Genomic DNA, 22633 nt, shown 5'->3' on the forward strand with positions numbered 1-22633 from the left:
CTTCCCAAACGAGTAAATTTGTAACTAAATAAATCCCTTTTATAAAAGCTAAAAAAAAGAAAAAGAAAACACAGCCTGCAAAAATCTTCATGTCAAAAAAAAGGAAAGACATACACAATTTATTCTATTTATTTACTCGTTGTTACCATCTCTTTTCGAATATTTTTTTCAATATTGAAACAGAATGCCATTAATTTTTAAGGCAATAGAATCCACTCAGAGAGATTATCCTATTCAACTTAGCAGATGTCACAGCTGCTTCAGAGAATCTGTAAATACTCCAGTTCAAAATGGTATAAATAGTGTCTTATCAAAATATAAAAACAAAATAAACATTTTGGGATGTTGTGATCAGATGAATACATTTTGGATATAGAAAAAACGTCTATATCCAGAGAGTGCAGCATGGTGGCTTGGAGCCGTATGTACCCCACAAAGACATGTTCTTAAACTTCATCCATTCCCATAGGTGTGAGCCCGTTTTAAGTAGGTCAAAAAATAAAATAAAAAATAAATTTTAAAAAGTTATTCAGCTCCTCAAAAACCTCACTGCTATTTAAGTTGAAATTACCAATTAAGGGATCTTTTTAACTATAGTTCTTTAGTATTCTAAATTTAAGTGAATTTAACAACAAAGTGTAAATTTCACAAAAAAGGTACTTTCCAATACAAACAGCCTATAAAAACTATGTTTATAGAGAAGGCATTCTACTTAGCTTGAACCATATGAAACTGCCAGTTTTAGAGGTTGGAAAAAAAAAAGTCAAATAACCATTTCAAATGGTTTGACCTAATTTAAAAGCATATTTTTACTTATACATTTTTTGTTTGTTTGTTTTTTGGGTGCATGGTTAGGGAATAAAAGAATATTTTTAAATAAGATCTCATGGAGGTTAAAAAAAAACGAAAGCCCTAGAAATGTGGCAATGTCTACGACTAATGTATGAGTCAAAGGTGGATCATGTCATTGTTTCCTATTGAAGAATGACTGGAAACTTTCTATGCAATTTTATGTGGAGAGCTGAGGATCCATTTACATGTCCAGTTAACTGAACAAAAATATATGGTAATTAAAAATATATGACAGCCAAAACTTTTGTTTAGCTTCTTGTAAAGATATCAAATAAAATAAATGCCAAACAGCTTCCATGTTCCCTAAGAAGCTGAACAGATAAATCAGGAAATCAACAGGCACTCAAATACAGAAAAACCAAATTAACAGTCCTAGATTAAGGACAAGATCAAAGTGGACACAAGAATACAAACTTGCAGAATTCAATATAAGAACTAAGCTAAGAATCATCTGGTACATTTTCAGGAACTCCAATCCAGATTTCAGAAGATCCTATAATGTAACTTATAATTAATAACCAAGTTTTTAACATCACGTTCATGTTTCAACAAACCAAAGATACACAGTGATTTTATATATCACTATACATACTAATTATAACTGCAAGATGCCAATTATAAAATGCATTCCAATTTCACACATATTAAAAAGTGAAAAGTTTTACAATCAATGGAATTTGATATTAAAAAAATCACTCCTGTTTTCCAGAATTTCTATTAGCTTCTCAAAACGTTGCTGATTACAATTTGATAAACTGAGATGGCCTACCAATTAAAGGTGGAATTTTTCATGACACAAACGTACAATAACTAAGCACATACAAAATTTTTGGTAAACAATTCTTAAATATTAAAAATACTTATTGCATCAAATCAAGAAACATTTTTAAACTTTCTCAAGTTCTTAAACATTCAAAAAAATTGGGAGCTCATATCTTACCATTTGGGCTCGGAGATACATTTGAGCTTGACTTGCTGTCAAGGTAGGAGAGGTACTTCCTAGTAACATAGTCTGTTGGGTAATACTGCCACTGGTAGAGCTGGAAGCCTGGGAACGGCTTATTAATTGTGCAGGTGTAGGAGAAGTGGAGAGATTGATCTAAGGAAGAAAAATTATTACATCATAGGCTCCCATTTCTTGCTTCCAAGTCACTGAACTTCACCAAACTGCAGTTAGGTGATCAATGGTATAAACTGTGATTAAGAAACCCAAAAGAGAGGCCACTATCTTTGGGAGACCCCATCATTTATTTTGGCAATTATTTGCCCATACAGAAACAACAGCATGTACTGATAAGTAATTAGGACAATTTTTCAGGCTAGTCACAAGGTAATTAAATAATATTTCCAGTTTCTTAAAATGTCATTTCTGCTGATGATGAATATGCACTATGTGATGATATTGTGAATTACTGATTATATATGTAGAACGGAATGATCATATATTAAGAATGTTTGTTTCTTTCTTGTAATATTTTTTTTTAATTTTTTAATGTCATTTCTGCTACTTTCCAAAAATTAGTACAAATGTTCCATTATTTTAATAATCCATATAATTTAAAACATTCCAATCAATCACTTTCATCTTTGTCATACTCTGTAAGCTGTGAGGGGTTTCTCTTTTTTATTTTTATGGATAAATCCACAAAAACATTCCTACATGGTGACAATCAATGGCTTACAATATCAACACATAGTTGTGTATTCATCACCATGATCATTTTTTAGAACATCTGCATCACTACAGAAAAAGAAAGAAAAAATTCATACATACCATATCCCTTACCCTTTCCTCTCATTGATTACTAGTATTTCCATCTACCCAATTTATTTTAACCTTTGTCCCCCCATTATTTGTTTACTTTTTATCCATATTTTTTACTCATCCGTCCATACTCTGGATAAAAGGAGCATCAGACACAAGGTTTTCACAATCACACAGTCACACTGTAAAAACTGTATCAGTATACAATCATCTTCAAGAATCAAGGCTACTGAAACACAGCTCAACAGTTTCAGGTACTTCCCTCTAGCCATTCCAATATACCATATACTAAAAAGGGATATCTATATAATCTATATAATGTCTCATTTCTCTCATCACCCTTTTGGTCAAGAAGGCTTTCTCAATTCCTTGATGCCAGGCTCATCCCAGGATTTTTGTTCCACTTTGCCAAGGAGATTTACAGCCCTGGGAGTCATGTTCCATATAGGGGTAGAGGGCAGTGAGTCCACTTGCCAAGCTGGGTTAGAGAGAGAGGCCACATCTGAGAAGCAAAAGAGGTTCTCTGGAAGGGTGGCTCTTAGGCCTAATTTTAAGTAGGCTTAGCCAATCCTTTGCAGGAATAAGTTTCATAAGGGTGAACCCCAAGATCAAGGGCTCAGCCTACTGATTTGGTTGTCTCCAGTGCTTCAGAGAATATCAGTAATTCTGCAAATGGGGAAGCTGAATATTTCCTCCTTTCTTCCCAGTGCCCCCAGGGGACCTTGCAAATACTTCTTTATTCACTGCCTAACTTATTCCGGGATACAGCAGGAGATCATACTAACCTGGACAAACCAACAAAGTCTCACGCCCTATTCAAGAGTACATGTACTTACGGTGTTCAACTAAACTAACCACATGAGTTAAATTATGAAATGCAGTACTCAAAATACAAATTTTGCACCAAATAAACATCTCTTCTTTGATCTCACACAGAGCTTGAAGTTTTAAAATACGGATGATACCATTCTTTACCCTGTTTTCTGATTTACCTTAGTTCTATACAGATTAGCTTCATTCATATCTTTACTCGAAGTCAGATTCCTTTTACAGTGTATTAAACAGTTCCTGTCTGGGATGGTGCTGACTTTCATAGCTTTAGAGCTCTAACTCTGAGTTTCAGGTGTCACATAAATACTTGAAGTGTCTGTGAACAACCAGGTTATAAACAAACAACTGAGGAGTTTCTAAAGTGATAAAATATTAGAAGACAGACAACTCATTCACATTTATAAAAACAAACATGTAACATATAATTAGGGTAAAGTACTAACTCAAAAGCTCTCAGTGTGGTGTGAGTATATTTGAAGGAGGGAGATTAGAGTCGTGTGTGTTACAAAAATGAGAGCTAGAGGATAAAAACTGGGCTGTATAACTTAGTAAAACCTAGAGTGGACAGTGATGGTGGTTAATTGTACAAATATAAGAAAGATTATATTAACTAAAACAAATGTATGTCTATTACAAAGTGTTAATATTGGGACACCATGTGGGAAGAAAACAATGCAAACTAAGGTCTATAGTTAAAAGTATCATTGTAATATTCTTTCATTAACTGTAACAAAGGCACTATATCAAAGCTAAATGTCAACAATAGAGGGATATAAGGGAGGGTGTGGGGATTTTTTTTTTCTTTTCGGAAGAAATGGGAATGTTCTCATATAACTTATGGTGGTAAATGCATAACTATGTGATACCACTGATTGTAGACTTAGGAGGGATTATAAGGTGTGTGAATAAAACTATTTCTAAGAAAAACCTCTCCACACAGAAGAAAACAGAATTGCTACTTGCCATACAGAAGGAAAAATCCTGAATACTGGTTATGAAATTAATTATAAACACTTCTTTAAAGTTTAAAACTGTAGTCAGAATAAACTGATGCATAGGCTATCTCTAAAAGAATACATAATAAACTGGCTGTCTGGGAAGGGAATCTGCAGCGGGCAGGGGATAGAGCAAATGGAGACCATGTATACCATCCAGCTGACACTAAGGCACTCTAGCAGGATAATGAGCCCACAAACGTACAGACAGAAGACCTGACTCTGAGCTAGAATAGAAACCCCTAAGTAGAGGCAAGATCATTAAAAGATGATTCAATATATAAAGGGGAAATTGGAAAAGTTCCACTGACAAACCCTGAGAGGTAGCAAGGAAGCTTGTTAGTCTGCATCATTCCCTCAGGGAGATACTCCCATGAGAAATCAAAACCTCAGACTTGAGGCATATGGGAGAACAGAATTCAAATTTCTACTCCCTGCCCCAAGATTATCCCATAATCTGCCCCAAGCCATTAACATTAGAACTAGTCCAGGACATTTGTTAAAACTGAATAGTGATTGAAAGAAGCTGAGTGAAGGCTACACAGGACCTCTCTGTACTATTTTTACAACTTCCTATGAGCCTGTTATTAAAACATTTTTTTAATTAAAAGTTTTTTAATTTAAAAAACAGTAGACATGCAAAAGTTGGTAATGTAATTTTTTAAACTTATTCAAATTTTTAAATAGTTCATAATCTTATTAAAATATTAAATCAATAAATAAGACCATAAATACAATTAATATAACGCAGAATTGTTTTCGAATCTGGCTTTTACTCCTGCCACATCACTGAAATCCCATTAGCAACAGTCCCCAATGACCTTTAACTGACAAATTCAGTGAATTCTTTTCAGTCTTCTTTACTAGTTTCTCTTTCTGCTCTATACCCAAATATTCATCTCTGTGTCTTTCTTGATGTCTCATACCAACTTCAACTTAATATGTTCAAACACCCTCATTATTCCTTCTAAACCAGCTTCTCCTCCTATTTCCCATCACACAAATGGCATCAGCATCTTTTAAATTCCTCCAACACAGATTATCTTGGAGTCATTATTTCGTTTTTTTATCGTGCCCCATTTCATTGTACTTCTCAGATATTGTGCTTTATATAAATATATTTTTTTCTATTTAGATATCTTCACACACAGTCCATAAATGTATACAATCAATGGCTCACATCATCATCACACGGTCGTATACTCATCATTATGACCACCTCCAGAACACTCGCATCACTCCAGAAAAAGAAAAAAGAAAAAACCATACATCCCATACCCCTCACACCTCTCCCTCCCACTGACCACTAGCACGTCAATCTACCCAATTCTTCACTCTTCATCCCCACCACCACCACCATCATTTATCCTCCATCTTTACTTTCCTATTCATCTGTCCATACCCCGGACAAAAGGAGCATCAGACACAAGGCTGCCACAAACACACACACACACTGCAAAAGCCACACAGCTATACAGTTGTGGGAGTCATTCTTGAGTCTTCTTTCTCCTTTATCACACTCAAAACCATGTGCCTTATTGTTTCTACATCCTTTATTTTCCTCATTTCCATTTTGCTTTTTAATTTGCTTAGTTTGAACATCTGGGCCCATGCCACTTACAGCTAAATTTCTTTAACAGCTGCAAACTGATCTCCCTACCTAGAATCTTATCTCCTCTTACCTTCTAGATAATCTTTCCCTGATTTTATTACTATTAACTACCCATTTAAAAATCTTCTATAAATCCTCATAAAGGATTAAGTTGAAACTCCCCTGACTACCTACCTCTCTAGTACAATCTCTTTTCACACCTCTACACACTCCATTCAAAATAGCCATATGAAGCTACTTGCAATATCAGGTCGTCTCAGGTCTCTATGGCAGGGGTAATGATACTCCTGTCCGACAGAGTAGTCTCCTCTCTCCTCCGCCACCTATTCTCATCCTATCCCCTTGTACATAATGAACAACAACTCCTCAAAAATCATCTGCTCTAATAAGCTTTTTCTGGCATCCTATATCCCATAGTAGAACTGACTATACCCCCCCTTTTTGTGTATAACCATATCTTCCATATACTTCTAGCACATACTTCTATCTTGCCCTTCTAAACTCTAAATTTAATAAGGGTAGGAACCATGTGTTTATTCTTCATATATCCAATATCTATGAAAGTGCCTTCTGTCGATAAAAGTTTATCAAGTTAAGAATGCCACATTATTCTAAGCATACTTCTTAGTTTTAATGTAATATTTACACGCAAAACAGAGTGGGTAAATGCGTGTGAGTGTGTGAAACAGAGAGAAAAGAAAAAGATAGAAAAATGGCTCTGGTAACAAGCCACAGTGAAAATGCAGAGATGGTGTGATAATACTAGCGCAACTCTGTTTTTGATGTACTATATAATAAATTATTAGTCTCTAAAACTATTATTCTTTTAATTCTTTTTCTGCACCACTATATATATGAACATTCTGAATAAAGCCTTGCTTCAAAGATTAAACCACTCACAGCAGTGTAGAACTGGACCCAGGTTTTCTGACTCCTGTATCTTGACATTCAGAGCACTTTCTTATTATATCCTGTGATCTCTTCACTTTGGGTCCCTTTAAAGTAATGTTTGAGTGTTATTATTAGTAAAAATGTCTTTTCTTCAGTCAGCGATTCTTTAAAAAAAGAACGAAAAAGTCTCTAGTAAGGATAATCTACATAGTCTTTAATAAAAACATAATTAAGGACTTAAAAAAAAATTGGCTGATAGTTAAAATGCACAAACAGAAATTGTGCCCTGAAAAAGGAAAGAGAAAAAAAAGGAAGGAAAAAAACTAAATTCTAACTTCCTGACCACCTGTAATTCACTCTGTCTAAACTGTGAGATAAGGAACAAATGTCATGTTTACTTTTTTTTTTGTATGCTGTATGGCAGGGGTCACATTTCATTCTTTATCCATGTGAGTATCTCCTTATTGCAGCATTATTTGCTTAATTTTTTTGGTTGTTTGTTTGGATTTTCATTTGTTTGTTTGCTTGTTTGAGAAGTACACTGAATTGAGCCCAGGTCTCCCACATGGCAGGGTGAGAATACTACCACTGAACTATCTTTGCACCACTCCCACCCCCACCCCCACCATCATGTTTACTTTTATATTCTATCTAACAAGTAACATTTCAGACAGTGTTCTACCAATAAATATCCAATCCATACAGCCAATAAATCAGTAGCCATCTCTATGAGAAATCCATCTCCCCAGAAGTTCGTACTAAAAAAACTTCTCTTCCTTTCAACAACTAGTAAGGCTTCCCTTTATTTCCACTTTGCTCTGCTGACCTAAACCAGATATCCTTCATTATTATCTCTGTCAATTCCATCTCAACACCCCTAATTCCCATTGACTTAAAGTTACCCTGTCACTCGTACCTTAAGTCCAACACTCCACAATTAAATTCATTCCCTGAGAACTATAACTGGAAATTCTTTTCCCAATGATACTGAGTCACCAAAAAAAAAAAAAGTCTGACAGTTAAAAGCCATTTAGCTCCCAAACTTTCCAACCACCTTTTGGTGCCCCAAAAGGAGCTTTCACAAGATCTCAGGGCTAGAGTACTCACCCTACCAAAGCCCATTTGAAACTGCCTTTGCCAATTGGCTCATCATATATATACAAGCATAATCACACAGAGAAATACTACATAGATTTTTAATGGATGATGTACATCTGTATTCAATGGCATGAGAAAATCTTTATGACTGACTTTTGAATGAAAAAGGACTGCAGAATAACATTTAGAGTGTGATTCCACTCACACAGCTAATACAAATGCCTGAGTGTGTGTATGTATGTGTATACACACACATATACATTCACATGTGAGAGTAACACGTTGAGAAAGATGACTGCACTGTATAAAAATGAAATGGTATATGCCCATAAAATTGAACATGATTATTTTTATATTCGATACAGATACACACATACACACACCTGTAAGGATAGTCTTGAAAATGTCAAAGGTGAAGAAGGCCTATTCATGGTGAAATCTGAGATGATTAATATTTTTATTTTTTAAATTTTTGTCTTTACTATGTAGATATTAACTTTAGAATCAGGGGGAATGTTATTTTCCTTTTCTTGGAAGGTTTAGCTGACGTATACGTGATTCGTCATTATCACTTTAAAGCAGCTTATACATTGTCTTGCCTCATTCAGTGGAATGTGCATGTGAGTAATTAAAATATCTAGAAGTATAAAATGCTTTACAGAAATTTAAGGTAATAATATCTACCTATGAATGATTTTCTTTTTAAGAGATGGCACATTTTAAACAAAGAAATCAAATAAAATGCCCATTATGTTTATTACAGAAAATCATCACTTCTTTCTTGCAATAAAGCTGGTAGAAACAAACAAAACAACTTATAGTGCTTTCAGATTTTGACTCCCTAGAAAGTAAAGTTGCAATGCTGAAATAATTAAAAATTGAACTTGAGAAGGTCAAGCCTACTTAAAATTAGGCCTAAGAGTCACCCCCAAGAGAGTCTCTTTTGTTGTCAGATGTGGCCTCTCTCTCCAGCCAACACAACAAGCAAACTCACCACCCTCCCCCTGTCTACGTGGGACATGATGATTCCCAGGAGTGTGGACCTTCCTGGCAATGTGGGACAGAAATCCTAGAATGAGATGAGACTCAGCATCAAGGGATTGAGAAAAACCCTAGAATGAGCTGAGACTTAGCATCAAGGGATTGAGAAAATCTTCTTGACCAAAAGGGGGAAGAGCAAAATGAAATAAAGTGTCAATGGCTGAGAGATTCCAAAGAGAGTCAACAGGTTATCCTGGAGGTTTTTCTTGCACATTAAATGGATATCACCTTGTTAGTCAGAATGTAACGGAGAGGCTGGAGGGAATTGTCTGAGGATATACAGCTGGTTCCAGTAGCCATGTCTCTTAAAGATGACTGTATAATGATAAAGCTTTAACAATGTGACTGTGTGATTGTGAAAACCTTGTGTCGGATGCTCCTTTTATCTACCTTGTCAACAGGCGAGTAGAACATATGAATAAAACTAAATAATAGGGGGAACAAATGTTAAAATAAATTTAGTTTGAAATGCTAGTGATCAATGAAAGGGAGGGGTAAGGAGTATGGTATAATTTTTTTTTCTGTTTTTGTTTTATTTCTTTTTCTGAATAGATGCAAATGTTCTATGAAATGATCATAATGATGAATATGCAACTATGTGATGATATTGTGAATTATTGATTATATATGTAGAACACAATGATCAAAATAGGAATGTTGGCGTTTGTGTTCTTTCTGGTACTTAAAAAAAATTTGGAACTTGAAATATCCATCAAGGAGGAATGGTTATATAAAATGGTTATATAAACCACAACTGCTCTAACTGTTTAAAAAATCACAACATATTCATTTTATCTCTGGCTAATCTAATCTAGAAGTTTTAAGAAAAACTGAGCACCTTTAAGATTCTTGATTTAAAAACAATCTTATTGACCCAATAAGTGTACTCAGAAGGTTTTTAAAAAGAAACTAACGAGAAGCATATACAATATATGACAAGAATATTTAATGCAGGATATTTAAAAGAGCCCCCAAAAAGCAAAACAAATACAGTAAAAAATGGTAGATTATACAGCCATTAAAAATCTTCTTTTTAAAATATAAGAAACAGTTGTCTGAACACAACCATTTGCTTCCACCCCCTACACAAACTAAGAAATAGCACACAATACAATAACAAAAAGGAAACAGACAAATGTAAATTGTCTTATGGACAATCCAGAAGACAAATTACCTGGGCTCTTGAAATGAAAGCAAACCACCACCAAACAAAACTAAGACAGCAATATTTTTTTATTTTAAAGGAAAAGAGGACAACAAAGTACAATGTGTGATCCTTAATTAAATCCTGGATAGGAAAACAGGCTATAAAATCTATTTGGGGAACTACTGCAGGACTCTGAATACGGACTATATACTAAGATAATATTATTGTATTAATATTATTTATTGAATTGATAACGGTATTGCAGTTACATAGGAGAATCTAGTTGCTAGGCAATACATGCTAAAGTACTCAGAGTCAAAGGGTCAGGGCATATACAACTTATTACATCCTTTTTTAACTTTTTTTTATTGTACAATACAACACACATACAAAGTAAAGAAATAAAAAAGCAATAGTCTTCAAAGCACGCCCCAACAAGCAGCCACAGGACAGATCCCAGAGCCCACTACGAGCCACCACAATACCCTCCCAGATCCTCCCTCCAGTCACTCTAGAATATAGGCCAGAAGGAATAAATATTTCTCTATCATCACAATCGACCCATCCCCCTCTTCTATGTGAAAAATAACATGCAAAAAAAGCAACAAACTTCAAAGCACAGTACAACAACCAGCTGTAGCACAGACTGCAGAGACTGGCACGGGCCACAACTCCACAATTCCAGGTCTCCACCTCCAGCCGCTCCAAGACACCGGAGACCAAAACAAACATCAACTTGATGATTCAGCAATCATATTCGTCTGTCAAACTCCATCCTCTCTGTACAACTCCACCATTACCCCCCCCCACCTTACTATCCTACTTCCCAGGGGTACCATGACCACTCCAACCCTCTCATGGTGGAACGGATTGTCAACAATATGGGTGTAACTTATTTTTAAATGGTTCAGGAATATAATATAGAGAGAGACAGAGAGGAAGCTACAGTAAATATGGAAAACAATAATCAGTATACTTATTGTTCTAGTTTGCTAGATGCTGGAATGCAGCACACCAGAAATAGACTAGCTTTTAATAAAAGGGGATTTATTTTGTTAGTTCTTCAGAGGAAAGGCAGCTAACTTTCAACTGAGGTTCTTTCTTACATGGGAAGGTACAGGGTGATCTCTGCTGGCCTTCTCTCCAGGTCTCTGGGTTCCAACAACTTTCCCTGGAGTGATGTCTTTCTGCATCTCCAAAGGCCTGGGCTGAACTGCGAGTGCTGAGATGAGGTATGCTGAGCTGCTTGGGCTGTGCTATGTTGAGCTCTCTCATTTAAGCACCAGCCAATTAAATCAAACATCATTCATTGCAGCAGGCAGGCCTTCCCTAGCCGACTGCAGATGTAATGAGCAACAGATGAGGTTCACATACCAACTGGCTCATGTCCACAGCAACAGAACTAGATACATTTACCTGGCCAAGTTGACACCTGAAGCTAAACTACCACACTTAAATGAAAAATATATGAGGGTTCACTGTACCAGTCTTTCCATTTTTCTATGCATTTACATGCTATCAAACAAAAATTAGGGGTGACAGGAGAACAACATCAAACAAAAGAATACATATATAAAGTAAAATGAAAAGATAGAGGAGGGTACAAGCTGCATCAAGATAATTTCATCACATTTTCATAAGAGTCAAAGAAGAAAGGATCATATTGATAGAGGAAAAGAGAAAAGAAACTCCAGTGCAGAATATGTAACAAAACAGAGTGGATTTAGACCCAAAATTTATAGACATGGAGACATAAGTAAAAAGTAGGGCTAAAAATTGGAAGATTTTCTAAAGGTTTATCCAAAGAACAAGACTCATGAGACATAACTCCACCGCTCTCCCATGTAGAACAACAGACACCCAAGACCTTTACTTACAAGTAAGAAAATAAAGTCAAAGAACTGCTGTAAGCCAGCTAGGTTTCTAGAGGGATATTGGTACCCTGAAATAAAACCCTCCTTATTCTAAAGTTGCTCTTCCATACCCAGCCTACAGGTAGCTCCTTATCTATATACCTTCAACTCTAAACATGCCAAAGATATATCCTTCCCCACTGTCACCACTATTGCTATTTCCACAAACACACACAGAAATCCCAATCAGCTTTACCATTAAGGAAGAGAGGTCTACTAGAGATAGCCCTGCCTTCACAGGAGTAGAGGTGAAATCCATTTATATAATCATTCACTCAAATATAAACAGAAAAACAATATTTATTAACTCTTACAAAAAGAAAACCATCAGCATGAAAAGAAGATTAAGATATTTCCTAAGGGAAAGAAATTATTCAGGACACAGAGGAAACCTTTTTTAAAAATCTGATAAATAGTAACATAACAGAGATCTAAGATATTTCATCTATATAGAAAAACAGGATTATATGAAAAAAGAACTATAAAATAAGAAAAAATTCTTAGAAATCAGAAATATTAATAGCTGAACTAAAAAAAAAGTTCAAGGAAAGGTTAAAGAAAAAAGTCAAGAAAATATGCCACAATATGGATAAAGACAGAAAATGAATGGAAAGATAAAAGAAGGACCAACATCCAACTAAGGAGCTCCAGAAAGAAGCAGAAAAGGAAATGGAAGGTAACTATTTTAATTTCACATACTTGAACACTAGATACCAAGTTTTCAGACTGAGAAGACCCAACAAATGTCCTCCATGATAAAATCTACACATATCCTCATAAAAGTCCAAAAGAAAGACTAAAAACAGGTAAACCTAAGAATCTGGACAGAAAGAACAAGTTACCACAGAATGATAATGATACTGTCATTAGCCTTTTCTTCAGCAATACTGAAATTTTGAAAACAATGGTCTTTGCTTTTAAATTTCCTAAGAAAAAATATTTTCAATACGTAATTTATATAACAATTTTTAAAAGGTATGGGGAGGACAGCATGGCTCAAATATCCCTAAAGATTGGGGGAAGGCTCAAAGGAAAAGGAAGAGTTGTAACAGAGAAGACAGGATTTAACAAATGGGTATGACTGCTCAATCATTACACTGATTTTTCTTAGTCTCCAGTGACTTGGAGCAGTTATAAGGAAAAACCTAACACTGTGACACTGTTGTTACCCATACCAAACTCTGAAACCTGCTCTATAACTACTTGTTACAATGTACTTTGAAATTTGTTGCTTTTTAAAAATATATATTTCACAATTTAAAAAAATGTAAAAGAAAAAGGTATGGGAAAGAAATTTTCAGAACCTGCTATAAAATTCTTATCACACCATCCTTTAACTGATTGTTACCTGTGCCCTCAACATCTACCACAGTGCCTGACTGACATCAAACAGACACTTAATAAAGAAGTACTGGCACAGAGTATCCTCATAATCATGTGAAATTAACACAAAATCTGACCCAGTTATAAATATCTGAGTAAACTCTGCTGTTTCAGGATTATGACTTCATGATGAACCCTCTTTTCTGTAAACTCTATTTTTTAAAGCTCAGTTTAAGTCCCATACAAGAAGTCCTTCCCAACTGCTCCAATGCCCAAAGATCTCTTTTCTGTTAACTCGATGGCATTTACACTTGACTATATACTGTTATACTGTAACTATCTGATATGTCAAAGCATAGCTTATTGTTTACTGTCTGATATGTCAAAGTATAGCTTTTCAAAAGGATATTAATGTCCCTGAGGGAAGGGATTTTGACTCAAGTATACTCACAGAACAACTTGCACAGTTAGATAACAGATATACCTGCCAAATGGCTGCTTGTTCATATGTGCAACCAAAGAATCTCTTTACTAAGGGCAGGATTACAACATTTTTTAATAATCAAATTTCAGGCAGTCAGAATATATCATAAAATGAATATCCACCATTGCAGATAAATCACTTACAGTAATCAAGAACTTTAATATTATGCATTACACATTCCAGATAATTATAACTCCTACCATTCATCATTCAAAAACTATTACACATCTACTATATGATAGGCACTATTTCTATAATATAAATTATTTAAGAAAATCTGACAGAATCTTTAACATCTAAGTCACAAGTTCTCAAAAAAAATTTTTTTTAACACAACCCTTTTTTCAAACAATCTTATTCAGAAATGCCAGATTCAAGCAGATAAAGAAATTACAAAATCACTTTGGCTAAAGCTTAAGGTAAGGCTCAGAGCGTCATCTGTTTAATCTTCTCCTTGATCCAGATCCAGAAACAACTGTGATGAAAGGACTAAAATCCATCTAATTAGATAATTTAGTTTCACAGAAGAGAAAATCAGGATGTAGAGAGTCAAATAACTTGCCATGAATCACAAAATAGTCAGTTACAGAATTTAGACTAGAACCTAGGTTCATTATCTCCTCCACTGTACCAAACTTTCTCTTATCATACACAATTGGTAGTGAAATCATCAGGTACTCCTGTGACTTGAATTTTCAATGAATTGCACAAGACATCAAAAATCACTAGATTTCCAGACTGATATATCCAATGGCTATACAACATCCAACCCAAGGTAGATGTCCAGACACAGCACACAATTAATAAGTCCAAAACCAAACTCATAATATTCTTCTCCAACACCTGCCCAGTCTTTCCAATCTCAGGAAATAGCCATTCCTTTCTTCCAAATGTCAGGTCAAAAAACTATGGAGTCATCCTTGACTACTTTCCTTTCCTCACATCTTATATCCAAACCACCAGCATATTCTGTTAACTCTGCTTTGAAACATTTCCAAATGCATATACACATAATCATGTCATTTTAAATGACAATTAAAAGAGAGTGCTTCAGACCGCTTCATGTTGTACAAAAATATCTTAAAAGATGAGGCTTTCTGTACTGTTGCTTAAGATATTAAATTAATATTCATAGCATGATCTTTATATCATAAACTTATACTGTCAGTTTACTTACTGTGAAGAAAAAAAATACAAGGAAATGGAATACTGTGAGAATACTATGATAGAGTGGTTTTATCATTAAAACTGAGCAGACATTTCTGTATGGCATTCAAATTCGGTTCTCAAAACTATTACAGATGCAAATGTGCTGACTGTCATCAATGAAAAGTTAACTTTCATAGCTTCTTTTAAATTCATGAAAAAGGCTGATTTGGTTAATTTTTAGGGAAGTATATCTTTCTAATTACTAGTTATAATTTTAACTATTATGGTTTAGAGGTTATTAATTTTTGCTTTGTTATTCAGTTAAATTCTTAAAAAAAAAAGGGGGGGGGGAGTGCTTCAGCAAAAGTAAAAAGGCATGCACATTTAAAATTTTCACACACATTACAAAATAACTCTCCAGCCCCAATTTACATTCCCACTAATAGCGTGAGTGTATCTACTTTCTCACATCCTTGCCAACAATGGTTATTTTCTCAATGTTTTTCATTTTCTAATTTGACAGGTGAAAATATTATATCATTGTTGTTTCCACATACATTTCTTTATATTACCAAAATGGTAAATATATATTTATGTATTTAACAGCCATTAACAGAGTCTTCCTTTTGAAAATTACCAATATAGGTCTTTTGTGAATTCTCACTGTTTTTCCTACTAATACAAGAGAGTCACTGGTATTTCAGAAATATGAACTGTTTGATACATATGACGCATATAAATTTTTCTCCATTTTGCTCCCTAACTTTACTTTTTTTTTTTTTTTGCCCCCAGCAGGTTTTAATTGGTTTAGATTTCACCTTCGCAAATCAAGTTTACCCAAATTTTACTCCCACTCAGTTGTGGTACTGAAAACAGCAATCTAAAGGCTCAGTCCCAACTAGTTTTAGATGTAAACAATCGAAACCACCACCTTCACTCTGACAAGAGTTTAGAATTATTCTTGTTGTTCTAATGAGGGGGAAGAAGAGGATGTTAGTACCCACTAATTGCCTGTACATTCAATTGGCAACAGTCTGCTCCTAAAACCACATACCTAATTTTCCAAGGTTATATGAATGGACTTTTGACTACATTTTTTAAACATAATAATCGAGTTCCCCCACTGAATTCCCTTCCTACCCTAACCCCAACCTATTTGGCTGGTGACCTGACAACCTACCTTGTAGCCCTTTTCTCTCCTGGAGGTTGGACCCTTCTCCATGGCTGTCACTATTATCTGGAAAGTTACCTAAAAATAATGAACATTCTGAAAACTATTTAATACCGCTACATGATAGCTCATTATTATCACTACCTAGAGATTTCTGCTACCATGTTTTTGATTATTGACCTAAATTTAATAAGCTAGTTTAGGCATTATGTTTTGGACTGCAAGGCAATGTTCACCTGGGATAGAAAATAAAACAAATGCAATGTTCTGTGCCTTTTTTTTCTGTGCATCAGTTCTCCCTAGTTACTTCTTTTCCCCCCAACAACCAACCACGTACTTTATAGCACAAGACTGCCTGGCTTATGACAAGTAATACTTACAATGTCATAAAAAAATTAAGCACAATCCATTGAAGGACTTTATCAAGAAAGTAAAAAGACAGTCTACAGAATGGGAAAGAAGATCTGGAAATCAGATATCTGATAAGGGTTATTATCCAGAATATACAAAGAACTCCTACAACTCAACAACAACAAAATACTTATTGGCCACTGGAAAAAAACAGGCAAAAGACTTAACTAGACATTTTTCCAAAGAAAATGTATAAATGGCCAATAAGTATATGAAAAGATGCTCAACATCATTAGCCATAAGGGAAATACAAATCAAAATGATAATGAGATACCACTTCACAATCATTAGCCATAAGGGAAATACAAATCAAAATGATAATGAGATACCACTTCACAATCACTAGGAAGACTCATATTAAAAAAACAGAAAGTAGCAAGTATTGAAGAAGATGTGGAGAAATAAAAACCTCATACATTGTTGGTGGGAACATAAAATGGTGCAGCCACTCAGAAAGTTAAATACAGAATTACCCAGTCCACTTACATGTATATATCCAAAAGAAATGAAAGCAGGGATTTGAATAGATATTTGCACAAAATGTTCAGAGTGGCATTATTCACAAATGCCAAAAAAGGTGGAAGTAATCCAAGTATCCATCAAGAGACGAATGGATAAACAAAATGTGGTATATACAACAATGGAATATTTTTCAGCTATAAAAAAGAATGATATTCTGATGCATGCTACAACATGGGTGAACCTTAAAGACATCATGTTGACTGAAATAAGCCAGATACAAAAGACAAATATTGTATGATCTCACTTATAAGAAATAATTCGAATATGCAAATTCATAAAGTCAGAAATGAGAAAACAGATTATCAGAGTTCAGGTGGAGGTGAAAAATGGGGAGTTTAATGGGTACAGAGTCCCTATTTGGTATGATGTAAAAGTTTTGGCAGTGGACGACAGTAACGGAGACAAAACCTTGTGAATGTAGTCAATACCACTGAACTGCATATTTGAAAGTGGATAAAAGGATATTTCAGATTGTAGATAAGTTAACAGAAAAAAAAACATTAAACACTACAAAACAGACAGTGAACCCTACTGTAAACTACGGGTTCTAGTTAATAGTATAATTATAATAACAATGTTTCATAATTTGTAATAAAAACAACACACTAATGCAAAACGCTAATAATAGGGAAATTGTGTGAGAGGGGTTTTATGGGAACTCTGTAGTTTCTGCATGATTCTTTTTTTGGTAAACCTACAACTATTCTAATTTTTTTTAAAAATACAATCACTGAAAGTGTAATTTCAGTGACTGTCACATACATAAAATCATAAGGAGAGAAAAACATTTTTAAAGGAGATCTTTTTATAATGTGGAGGGGAAAAATTCAAACACATGTATCTAAACTTATACCTTAATGTCATTTCAGAGTCTCATTCAGAATAAAGAATTTGCCTATAATTCTTTTTCACTAGCACACAAAATGTGGTTTACCAGTCCTTCCCTTAACTATCAACATATTAATTAAAGACATATCAATAATCATAACTACAGTATCAATGCTTAGGCCTAGATTACATTACTTATATTTTTAAAAATTGTTCATTTTCTCCAGTCTAACATCATCGAGTCAAAAATAATTTCTTTTTAAAATAATTTTGTTCATGCTCTATGATATGTCCATTTAAAAAAAGAAAGAAAAATTTTAATTAAAAATTTCAGGCTGATAGCCAGAAAAATAATTATATGCAGGCAACCCTTTGATGAAGAAATACACCACAAGTTCACAAGTTCACCTTCAATTAAAAATCTATTAGTCAATTTTACAAATTATCAAAAAAGCATCACCATTTCAACCAGAAAAAAACAACCAGAAAGGACATTATTGGGATGACTCAATGGTTCTCAACTGTGGGCAACTTTGCTTCCCAGGAGACATTTGGTAATGTTTGGAGACATTTTTGGTCATTATACTGGGGGAGGGAAGACCAGAGTCTAGTGGTATCTAGTAGGCAGTGGATGTTAAACTTCCTATAATGGGGGATAGCCCTCCATGAAAAAGAATTATTTGGCCCAAAACGTCAACAGGGATGAAACTGAGAAACCTGGGACTATTGATGAAGTTTGAATATGAGCTGCATTGCATGAATGTTAAATTTCCTGAATTTGATAACTTTCCTGAAGCTTCATAAAAGAAATATCAAAATAATATCGGAGTTCTTAAGAATAAAGGCACATGTGTCAATTTACCCACAAATGGTTAAGAAAAAAATAATACGTACATATGTAGAGAGAAAGAATGAATGATGAAGCCGTGGGGAAAAATGTTTACCAACTGGTGAATCTGGGTAAAGGGCACACAGAAATTCTTTTTCTTTTCCTTACAATTTGAAACTATACCAAAATAATGTGAGGAGAGGTGTGACAGTGGCTCAGTGGCAGAATTCTCACCTGCCATGCCAGTGCCTGCCCGTGTAAAAAAAAAAGAAAATAATGTATGTATGATACAGGGAGAAGGGCTGGGGGCACACATGAAACCAGAAGGAAAGCTAGAGGATAATGACTGAGACAGTATAATTTAAGAATATTCAGAGTGGACAATGATGGTGATTCAATGTATAAGTAAAAAAAAAAGTTTTTGCATGAGGGAGAACAAATGAATGTTAATATTGCAGGGTGTTGATAATAGAGGCATATGGGAAAAAGGACAATCAAAGCAAGCTAGGGTCTATAGTCAACAGTAACACACAATATTCTTCCAATACATGTAACAAAGGCATTATGCCACAACTAAATGTCAACAGGTAGGAGGCATGGGGGAAGGGGTATGGATTATTTGTGGAAGAAAAGGAAATGTCGTCATATAGATTATGGTGGCAAAGAAATGTCTATATATTTACGTTGGATTGTATGATGTGCAAATAAAACTGTTTAAAAATAAAGAGTGCTAGAGAAAGAGACGTTATTCACTGTCAATAGGGAAAATGAGAGGTGTAGCCCCCTGGAGGGTAGGGTGGTGGTTCCACAGGAGGCTAGGGATGGGGCTGCCCTAAGATCCTGAAACCTTGCTGCTCAGTATATACCTGGAGGAACTGAGTGTGGGGACACAAATGGACATTTGCACACTGATGTCTATGGTGGCAGTGTTCACAATCCACAACGGATGGAGGGGGCCTAAGGTACAACAACTGAGGAATGGAAGGGAGAACTATGGGGTATACATACAAGGACTACTGACCTGTCTGTCACAAGAAGGAACAAAGTTGTGAGTCATGTAATGGATGTATGAACCTTATGAACTGCATGTTGAATGACATGTCAGAAACAAAAAGACAAATATTATCATGCCTCAATCATATGAACTAACTATAATATAAAAACTCAGTGAACTGAAGTCGAGAGCATGAGTTATGAGGTTGGGGCTATTGTAAAGGGTCTTAGATTGTTAGGTTCTTACAGCAGTCACATATATTCAGGGGTTGTAAACATTATTTCTAAACTCTGAGATACTGAGCTATTTGTTTATAACCTAGTTGTTCCGAGAAATTTCGGGTATTTATGTGACACCTGACTGAGAATTTGAAGCTATGAAAGTCAGCAATACTCCATACAGGAACTACAGGAACTGTTTAAAACACTGAAAAAGGGATCTGGCTTCGAGTAGAGATATGAATGAAGATGATCTGGATAGGACTAAGGTAAATCAAAATACAGGATATAGGATGATATTGTGCATATTTTAAAACTTCAACTTCTATGGGAAGCCAAAAGGAGAGATGCTGATTTAGTGCTAAATTTATATTTTGGGTAGCGCATTTCCTAATTTAACTTGTATGGTCAGTTTAGCTGAACACCATAAACATATGGAATTTTGAATAGGGTGTGAGATTTTGTTGGTTTGTCCAAGTTAGTATAATGTCCCGATATATTCCAGAATAATTTGGGCAGCAAATAAAGAAGTACTTGCAAGGTCCCCTTGGGGCACTGGGGAGAAAGGAGGAAATATTCAACTTCCCCGTTTGGAGAATTTCTGATATTCTCACAAGCAGAAGAAAACAACTAAATCAACGGCCGAGCCCTCAACCTTGGGCTTATGAAACTTATTCCTGCAAAGGACAGGCTAAGGCTACTTAAAATTACACCTAAGAGTCACCCCCAGAGAGCCTCTTTTGTTTCTCAGATGTGGCCTCTCTCTGTAAGCCAACTTGGCAAGTACTCACTGTCCTCCCTCCTACATGGGACATGACTCCTAGGGGTGTAAATCTTTCTGGCAACATGGGACAGAAATCCCAGGATGAGCCGGGACCCAGCATCAAAGGGATTAAGAGGCCTTCTTGACCAAAAAGGAGAAGAGAGAAATGAGACAAAATAAAGTGTCAGTGGCTGAGAGATTTCAAACAGAGTCAAGACGTAATCCTGGTGTTATTCTTACGTATTATACAGATATTTCTTTTTAGTTTCTGGTCTATTGGAGTTGCTAGAGAGAAACACCTGAAACTGTTGAACTGCATTCAGTAGCCTTGCTTCTTGAAGATAAATGTACAATGATAAAGCTTTTACAATGTGATTGTGTGACTGTGAAAACCTTTTGTCTGATGCTCCTTTTATCTAGGGTACGGATAGACGAGTAAAAAATATGGATTAAAAAATAAACAAATAATGGGGAGACAAAGGTTAAAATAAATTGGGTAGATGGAAATACTAGTGGTCAATGAGAGGGAGGGGTATGATATGTATGAGTTTTTTCTATTTTCTTTTTTATTTCTTTTTTTGGAGTGATGCAAATTTTCAAAAAAATGATCATGGTGATGAATACACAACTATGTGATGATATTGTGAGTCACTGATTGTATACCATGTATGGAATGTTTGTATATTTGTATATTAAGATTTATCAATAAAAATATATTTTTTAAAAAGTTAAATAAGATTACAAGTGATTTTCTTTTAACTGCACAACTTTGTGCAGTTTTCAAGTATATATGCATATATATACTTGGCATACGCATATGATACAGGAAATCAGCTTTCTTTTACTCCTCTCCCAAAATAAATTACTCTATCTTGAGTGAATATTTGCAAATTTAACCAAGATTACTCAAATAAGCTAAAAAGTATAATTTCAAAAATGTGTATCACACAGACAGAGCTAGAACCATTTAGAAGTGTACTAAAAGCTATTACAGTAAATGCAAATATATCACACTAAATGCACGGCCTGATATCCCCATATTGTTTATTTCAGGCTTTCAATACAAACTAAAAACTGAAATCATTTATAATCACATAAGATCTGAACCCAATCAGTAGAAAAGGATGTATAAGAAATAATACTAAGAGTCACCTCCAGAGGACCTCTTTTGTTGCTCAGATGTGACCTCACTTTTCCTAAGCCCAACTCTGCAAGTGAAATCATTGCCCTCCCCACTACGTGGAACATGACATCCAGGGGTGAAAGTCTCCCTGGCGGCGTGGGAGATGACTCCCAGGGATGAGTCCTGCCCTGGCACCATGGGATCAACAATGCCATTCTGACCAAAAGCAGGAAAAGAAGTATAACAAGGTATCAATGGCTGAGAGAGTTCACATAGAGTCAAGAGGCTACTCTGGAGATTGCTCTTATGCAAACTTCAGTTAGACTTGTTATCTATCATAACTTAGCAAATCCCAACCAGGGCCATGCCAGCCAATCCTAAAGAACACCGAGGGTAATATCTAAGATTACACAAGGGTTCTGTGGACTGAGTAACTTTCCAGAAAGCTATAACCTCCACATGGATCCCTGGACCAGGTAAGTCCTAAATATAGAGGGGCCAGCCTTTTCAAAACATCAGCTAGCTCCATCTCCCTGTCCCTTATTATTGACAGCTCTTCCAACATGAAAAAGTTAGAATGGCCATAGCCCAAATACTTCTAAAGAGTGGGAGAAAGATCAAAAGTGATGGTGGAGTTATATATGGAGAAGGTAGGTTTTAACAAACATGTACA

The 22633-nt window shown here is 35.2% G+C and overlaps 1 protein-coding gene across 12 annotated transcripts in view; it reads right to left on the reverse strand.

Annotated features, from left to right (window-relative positions):
- The window catches only part of PHC3 (polyhomeotic homolog 3), a 153767-nt gene that overhangs the window by 116593 nt on the left and 14541 nt on the right, over positions 1 to 22633 (reverse strand). For 7 of the 12 annotated variants that reach the window (XM_077160998.1, XM_077161001.1, XM_077160997.1 and 4 more), the window contains exons 5-6: positions 16282 to 16350; positions 1793 to 1951 (exon numbers count right to left, since the gene is read on the reverse strand). In XM_077160998.1, the coding sequence (XP_077017113.1) occupies positions 1793 to 1951; positions 16282 to 16350 (228 nt within the window). Of the gene's footprint in view, positions 1 to 1792; positions 1952 to 6955; positions 7051 to 16281; positions 16351 to 22633 lie in introns of all 12 variants that reach the window. The other 5 variants (XM_077161006.1, XM_077161003.1, XM_077161004.1 and 2 more) reach the window with 2 other exon arrangements.

Source organism: Tamandua tetradactyla, chromosome 5 (genome assembly GCF_023851605.1).
Source record: "Tamandua tetradactyla isolate mTamTet1 chromosome 5, mTamTet1.pri, whole genome shotgun sequence".
NCBI lineage: Eukaryota > Metazoa > Chordata > Mammalia > Pilosa > Myrmecophagidae > Tamandua > Tamandua tetradactyla.